This window comes from Puccinia triticina, chromosome 9A, assembly GCF_026914185.1.
Source record: "Puccinia triticina chromosome 9A, complete sequence".
NCBI lineage: Eukaryota > Fungi > Basidiomycota > Pucciniomycetes > Pucciniales > Pucciniaceae > Puccinia > Puccinia triticina.
Genome location: NC_070566.1, coordinates 3,633,873 through 3,641,409, shown reverse-complemented (window position 1 = coordinate 3,641,409; position 7,537 = coordinate 3,633,873). Strand labels below are relative to the sequence as shown.

At 45.8% G+C, this 7,537-nt stretch overlaps 1 protein-coding gene across 1 annotated transcript; it reads left to right on the top strand.

The window, feature by feature from the left end:
* Window positions 1-3,118: 3,118 nt before the first annotated feature.
* On the top strand, window positions 3,119-6,979 carry PtA15_9A366 (uncharacterized protein; the record flags this gene model as incomplete). Its single annotated transcript, XM_053172566.1, has 14 exons — window positions 3,119-3,352; window positions 3,421-3,674; window positions 3,746-3,836; window positions 3,907-4,302; window positions 4,376-4,505; window positions 4,572-4,747; window positions 4,818-5,194; window positions 5,260-5,375; window positions 5,440-5,596; window positions 5,658-5,749; window positions 5,816-6,125; window positions 6,200-6,379; window positions 6,432-6,822; window positions 6,893-6,979. 14 exons carry the CDS (start codon window positions 3,119-3,121, stop codon window positions 6,977-6,979), a joined length of 2,991 nt encoding a protein of 996 aa, XP_053023794.1.
* Between the last annotated feature and the right edge of the window lie 558 nt (window positions 6,980-7,537).

Sequence of the window (7,537 nt, the reverse complement as noted above, 5' to 3'; positions counted from 1 at the left end):
TTCAGTTTCGTGCAATTGCCAGGAAGTTGAGGTACTCCCCCAACTCCAGAATTGAGTTCATGTGGCTATGTCGCGAAAAAGGCTGTAAAACTCCGCATAACATCGAACAAGATGTCCAAACCAGATGGAACTCAACCATTTGCCAACTCATCAGCATCATTCGCTGCAAGGCTGCCATGTAAGCCAATCTTATGATGCTTGATGAGTATAATATCAAGCTGATTCAATATTTTCACTCCAGTAATGAATGGCAGTGTCACAAAAGGCACGGCATTGAGCGAAAGTTTTACTTGGAGCAGTCTGACTTCGATTTAGCACGTGATATGGTCAAGATACTCAACCCGTTTTACGAAATAACCAAACAAATCTCGATTTATGGCTCAGCTCGCATATCAAACATAGTCGTATTCATCGATCAGATCACAGAGCACTTGTCAACCGCTATTGCTGCAGTAAAGTATCCACCAGCAATGAGAAATGCATGTCGGGTTGGGCTGAAAATTACCAACAAGTACTATAGTCTTACTGACTGCTCACCTCTTTATCGGATTGCAATTGGTACATGTTTTATTCCTGTCTACAAACTGAAAGGTATCGTAGATTATAAAAAAATGCTGAAACGATTGTCTCCTTCAGTGCTACATCCGTCATTTCGGGACGAGTACTTCAAGCTCTTCAACTGGGAGCCCGATTGGATCTCTGAAGCCATACGACTCACTCGGGAGATGTGGCACTCTTTTTACAAGCCTCGGCACGTTAATCCTCCAGCCTCAGCGGCTACAGTCAACCCTAGGGTAAGGAATCGAGTAGACATAATCTTATGATTGATGAATGCTGATTAATTTTGTTTCCTCAGCCCAAGACAGGAACGCTTTCCGGACTCGGCAGCGCTGCTGCGGCCCGAGGTGGAACCTGTTTAAGTGACCCTTTGGACATTTGGCTTGCGGGGGCACTTGTCCTCGATGATAATGAACCGGTTAACCCCCTCAAGTGGTGGTTGGCACAGAAGCAATCCGGAAACACACACAGAGGCCTGTTACAAATGGCACTTGGCGTGTTGAGCTGTCCAGGTGAGTAGATCCCCAACTAATACCTATTGTGGTGCAAAAACTGATAGATATACATGAAATTTTCAGCGACATCTGTTGATGTTGAGCGCGCTTTTAGTTTTGGGAGAGACTATGTGTCACACAAGAGACACCGGCTCTCGGCGCGATCACTAAGTAGGGGAATGACGGTTGCATTCTACTCCAAGAATGACATGATTGAGGAGGGGGTTTTGGCAAGGTGGAAAGAGAAGATTCAGACGGAGAAGAAGGGAAAAGATAAGGGCAAACGAAAGGCAATAGAAGTAGACGATTAGGTATAAAAGAGGTGTTTTTGATTTATTATTAGTTTTTATTGTTGCTGTGGGTACCACTGGTACCCACCATAACTACTGCCCGGGTTTAAACACCCTTATTTTTCTGATCAATCTTATATGGGCCATTATTAGCACTGCGGGTACCACTGGTACCCCCCTCAAGTACCGCCCGCACCCGCTGGCACCTGCCAGGCGGTGCCGGGTGCGGTACCTGGTGTTCATCTGAGTCCAAAAAACAGGCGGTACCGGGGTACCGCTAGCGGTACCCGGGTGCCAATTGCCATCTTTAAGGAGGGACTTGTGCCTTATTGCCCCTTTTTGCAGTGTGGTATGCTTTATGGCTACCCATCTAGCCCATTTCAAAATTTCTTTTTTTCTCATATTTACACTCTCAAATCAACCAATATGGCGGCACCACTGGATTCTACGGTCAAAAACTACACGGTACACCATGGACAACACACCTTACATCCCTCTGGATCACAAGTTACAACCCCTTCAAGACACCATCATTCAGTTACATACACACAAAAGACTTGCCCAGGACATGTGATCTGTTACATGGACACTCTGACAGCTTGTCTACCCTTTACATATACTTGACCTCATCAGCTGCACTCATTACATTGTCACTGTGAAAAAAACTCAAGAAACTGCTGTCAGTTGACATGCAGCATACTCAAGTTCATTCCTAGTTGATACCAGGCTCATACAATTGAATCCCAGGTGGTACACCCTGGAATGTTTGGAAGTTCCTCAGCTTTAGTCTATAGTGCACAATGCACTAGACTGAGGAGCAGAAAACTGCTGTCTGAGCCTGAGGTGCACAGACCAAGTCCTGAGGCAAATGCTCAGCTGGGTAAGATTGGGGGGCTTTTTTTAGTGTCTAGTGATCCAGGAAAGGCAGAGTTTCCCTCATACATCCCTTTCTGCAGTCAGCAAAAAGTTCTCAGGAACACTTTTGAGCTTTACAGCGGGGGCAAGATTCTAAATTTAGGTGGCAGGAGTTTTCAAACTTCTATAATTCCTTGCTTCCATGTCTTTCTTTGGAATAAAGTTGCTTAGGTGAAAGACTAGCTTGTGCCTGTCCAACCTACAGAGTTTGGCTAACTTCACAACATTCCTTCTGGTCCAAAAAAATCTTTAAATATATGCAAAATGAGGATTCTGCACGGAAAGGGTCTGTGCTCACCAACACAGTTTCCACAGTTTGCTCTCCACAAGAATTTAGAGGGGATCATGTGAGATTTAAAAATCTGTACTCTTTCCTCCAGCATGTTCCAATGACATTGAGCTAATAATTAACAACGAGTGGATGTGGTGGGTGAGCTGTAGAAAAAATAAACAAAATACCTTGAAAATCCATTCTTGGTGTGCGAGTTCGGGGAACTTCGCGAGTTCACCCCCGAAGTCTTGAGGGACTTTGCTAAGTTCGGGTGTAGCTGTAAAAAGAAAGAAAATAGGTGGCTTTTAACATCCAAAACTCGAGTCTGAAGGGCCAATGGCGTGGCATTGGAGAACCTCTCCTCCGGGGACGCTTCGAACTTCGAAGTTCGCGGGGGTTTATGTAAATAGTTACCGAAACTCTGTGATCTGTCACGGGTATCTTTGTGAAACCGCGGCGGGACGCGCGGGACCAGCGCGATCAATTCGATTGCCCTTTCAACTTTCTAGGCTTCTCGGCAGCAATCCGCCACAACCCGTTCGATTGCCAAAAGGTTTCTGCATCCACTCTGACATCTGCTGCTGCCCATCATGGAATCGAATCCCGAAACGATCAAAATCATATCACAATGCCTCTGCCAGTCTCTCAATCCGGATCCTACCCACCGTAAGCTTGCCGAGGAACAGCTCGAAATGGCCAAGCAACACCTGGGCTTCGGTAATGTGCTCATCGCAATCACTCAAGACCCCAAAGCCGACCCAACTGCCAGACAAGCTGCTGCACTCGCTTTCAAAAATTATGTCAAAAATCATTGGGCTCCGGTGGTGAGATCCCTTTCCATTATACATCCGATGAAACTTGGATACTGATAATCACTCTTGTTGATTGGCAGGAAGAAGGCGAAGAGACCCACATTGCGACTGCCGATCGCGAAAGCCTAAAATCAAAGCTGGTCTCAGTTCTCATCTCTCTCGCCAACTCTCCGAGCCTGCTGATTCAATACTCGGAAGCAATCTCGATCATAGCAACATCAGACTTCCCAGAACAATGGCCGGACCTAATCGATAAGATTGTCCAGAATTTCAATCAAAATGACTGGAATGCCAACAATGCGCTCCTGAGCACTGCCCATGCAATCTTCAAAAGGTAGATCCTCTTCTGATGTTCTGTCGAGTCACATCCATTTATACAATTTAACCAAGACTCGTATGATCTAGGTGGCGTGCTCAATTCCGGACTGACAGTCTATTCTTGGAAATCAAACACGTTTTGGAACGCTTTTGTGAACCTTATCTACAGCTTTTTAATGTCAGTTCCCCCGAATCTTGTTGACCAGAGCAAGTTAGAGATGAAACTGACCCTTTTCCACCTCGTGTAGTTGCTCGACACAACACTATTAAACGTAGCCCCGACCCTACCACGATCTGAACAACAGATACTTGCCAAAAGTCTTCTTTTGATGATCCAAATCTATTACGATCTCAACTGCCAAGACATCCCTGAATTTTTCGAGGATCACCTTCAAGAGTTCATGAGCTTGCTCCACAAATACTTAACCTGGGAAATTCCGTACTTAGCCTCCGAGCGACAGCAAGATGGCGATGACGAAGAAGAGGGCGAAGCTGGCGACTTGGAGAAGATCCGAGCCGGTATATGCGAAGTGGTAGAACTCTATAGTCTAAGGTACCTCGACGTCTTTCCAATGATGGACGTGTTTGTCAAAACTTGCTGGGACATGTTAACTAGATTGGGCCGCCAACAGCGCTCAGACATTGTGAGTATCCACATCAAAGAGCTCCATCAATCATTCATTGCTTCAAGTATCTCATCAGTGCAATCATTTCTAGCTTGTCAGTAAAGCGACGCGTTTTTTATCGGTAGTGGTTAAAATGCCATCGCAAAAGGCCCTCTTTGAAAGCCCGGCAACCCTGGAAGCGATTTGCGAGAAAATCGTCCTGCCCAACATGTTCTTGCGGAGTGAGTCATGCCGCTACTTGAACCACGCGACCAATGAGTTCAAAGCTTATCAGCAATACTTCCCAGACTTCGAAGTCGAAATGTTTGAGGAAGATCCTGCCGAGTTCGTGCGCCGCGATCTAGAAGGCTCCGATAACGATACTCGCAGACAGGCTGCTATCGAAATTACTCGAGCATTACTCGAGCAATTCCAGAAGGAAGTGACTGCGATCATTACTCGATATGTTCAAAACTATTTACAGGTACCGTTTCTATCCACATGCGCAATTATCTCAAGGAGGTTGTCTAATCCTCCGGATTTTTTGTTTCTAGCAATATGCCACAGATCCTGTTGGAAATTGGCGTTTTAAAGATGCTGCTGTTTCCCTTCTCGCATCTGTAGCATCCTGTAGTTCGACCACGTCCGGCGGAGTGACAAATATCAATGCATTAGTTGACGTCGTACAATTTTTCTCTGAACACGTAGTCCAAGATTTATCAGTCAAGAATGCAGCTCCACCACATCCAATCATAGTTGCGGACGCTATCAAATTTTTGCACACGTTTCGTAACCAGCTGACCCGAGAGCAGCTGATTTCGGTCCTACCACTTCTTGTGCCACATTTGAACTCCGAAGTTTCTGTTATCTATACATACGCTGCAATCACAATCGAGCGCATTTTGTTTATGAAGCGCAACAATCAACTACTGTAAGTATTTCGCTGAAGAGCTTGGTCCACATATCTTACCCAGCTGACAAATTTCCCTTGAATAGCTTCAGTTTGGCTGATATGAAAGACTTGGGACCTGAGTTATTGATGGGATTATTCGCCCAGATACGGAAAGGAACCACACCCCAACAGATAGCCCAAAATGAGATGTTAATGAAATGTGCGTTGTAGCTGCTGTTCGTCGTACTTCTCTGACTCGATTAACCTTGAGGTTGCATTTTCAGGTGTGATGCGAGTAATTGTGACCGCCCAAAAAGCCCTCTCACCACATTACGAAAGTATTTTATCAAATCTCATCACGATCTTAACCGAAATCAGCAAGAACCCAAGCAATCCGAAATTCAACCACTATACGTTCGAAAGCATCTCTGCGTTGATACGGTAAGTTGATTTACATGTCCATGGAGTGACTAAGGACTAAGCCATACTTCTTGACCTACAGATTCATAACGATGGCGGATTTGAGAACATTGCCTATCTTTGAGCAGGCCCTTTTCCCGATATTTTCGCAGATTCTGACCCAAGACGTCCAAGGTGATTAAATCCATAGTGTAGTTGGTACAGTGACAAAAAATAGCTTACCACCGATTGGACATCCAGATTTTTCCCCATTCGTCTTTCAGATTCTTTCCCAGATGCTCGAGTTCCATACAAACCACTCGGAACCACTATCAGACTATTACAATGATCTACTACCTCCGCTTCTCACGCCGACTTTATGGGAGCTCCGTGGGAATGTCCCTGCTTTGGTTCGGCTGCTCAGGGCTTACCTCAGTGCCGGTGCTCCCCGGATCGTTGCCGAAAACCGAATCTCGGCTATGCTTGGAGTCTTTCAAAAGTTAATAGGCTCAAAGCTAAACGATGTTTATGGATTCGAACTGTTGGAGGCTTTGTTTGAGCATGTTCCTACGCAAGTTTTTTTTCTCGAGATGCTTGATTATACCTAAACATGCATGCTAACCAAGCTCCCCTTCTTTCTCTCAGCGAAGCGCTATTGCCTTATCTGCGAAACGTTTTTCTGCTGCTACTTACCCGGCTCCAACAAAGCAAGACCGACAAATTCACATCGGCTCTGCTGTATACAATCATGTTCATCGTAACGCTGGAAAAGCCTCAACTGACACCCGACCTCTTGATCAATACGATCAATGCAGTTCAACCTGGGTACGTGAAATTTGACCGGCTTGCCTCACTAAATGCTTATAAAAAACAACAGTCTATTTTGTCAGGTCATGGAGGGCGTCCTTTTGCCCGTGGTGGCTTCGACACCCCCCAAACAGCGCCGCGTGGTGGCTCTTGGACACATCTCCTTGCTAACTCGAGCAAGAAGTCTGCAGTGCGAGGCCGAGTCTCGGCTGTATCTACCGATTCTCATATCCGTCTTGCGCCTATTCACTTTACCGCAACTCAAACCGACGGAAGACATGACCGGTGGAAACAGCGAACTGAACGTGACTGACTTGGAAGAACACGGTTACCAGGTAGGGTTCAGTAGGCTCGGAGCCAGCGAGCCGATTGGAAAAAGGGATCCCTTCGGTGCCATGGTAGATCCCCGTGACGCGCTAGCTAGCGGACTGGTTAAAGCTGGCGAAGCGCAACCAGGAAAAGTGTGTTTCAACTATCAAGTCAATCAAAAGTGAATGATAATATTTAACTTGAATTTTCATTTCTTTGTAGATACCTGCGCTGATCTCGCAGGTCCCTTCGGAATTTGCAACGCCATACCTTCAATGGCTTGCAGCAGCCGGTTATCAAATCAAGTAATGGCAAAAAAGGACTTGTAAATGTGTTTCTGTGCTTACTTGTCACCATTATAACGAGTCCCTCCGCAGACAGAGACACTCAGCAGAGTTCCTCACTAGTATGATATATTTATCCAGGCCTTTCTCTCCTTCAGAGAAATCATCTCCTTTTTTTCCCTTTCCCTTGGATTTCAACCAAGCCCCCTTATATTGTCGTACACCTTTCAGAGCACGTGCGACAAGGGATTTTCTTAGAAATCCACCTTTTTACCCCTTTTCTCTTGTTGACTTCAACTGAGGCCCAGATCCTCCTCTCATTCTCCGTTTGGCTCATTCTCTTCCTCTGCTTACCTTAACGGACCCGTGTCTGCGGTAAGCTTTAGTTCTCTCCACTTTTACATGGGCTTGTGCTCCTCCCAGAGGTCTTCCAAACCCTGGTAGCTTAGCAATACCTGCCTGCTGTGTCATGGGCTACCTCTTAACCAACACTCAGTCAAGAACATCCTTTGTGTTACCAAGTACCCCAGTGTAACTGCAGGCCATTTCAACTCCACATGATTACATCATAGCCTTTCATGCA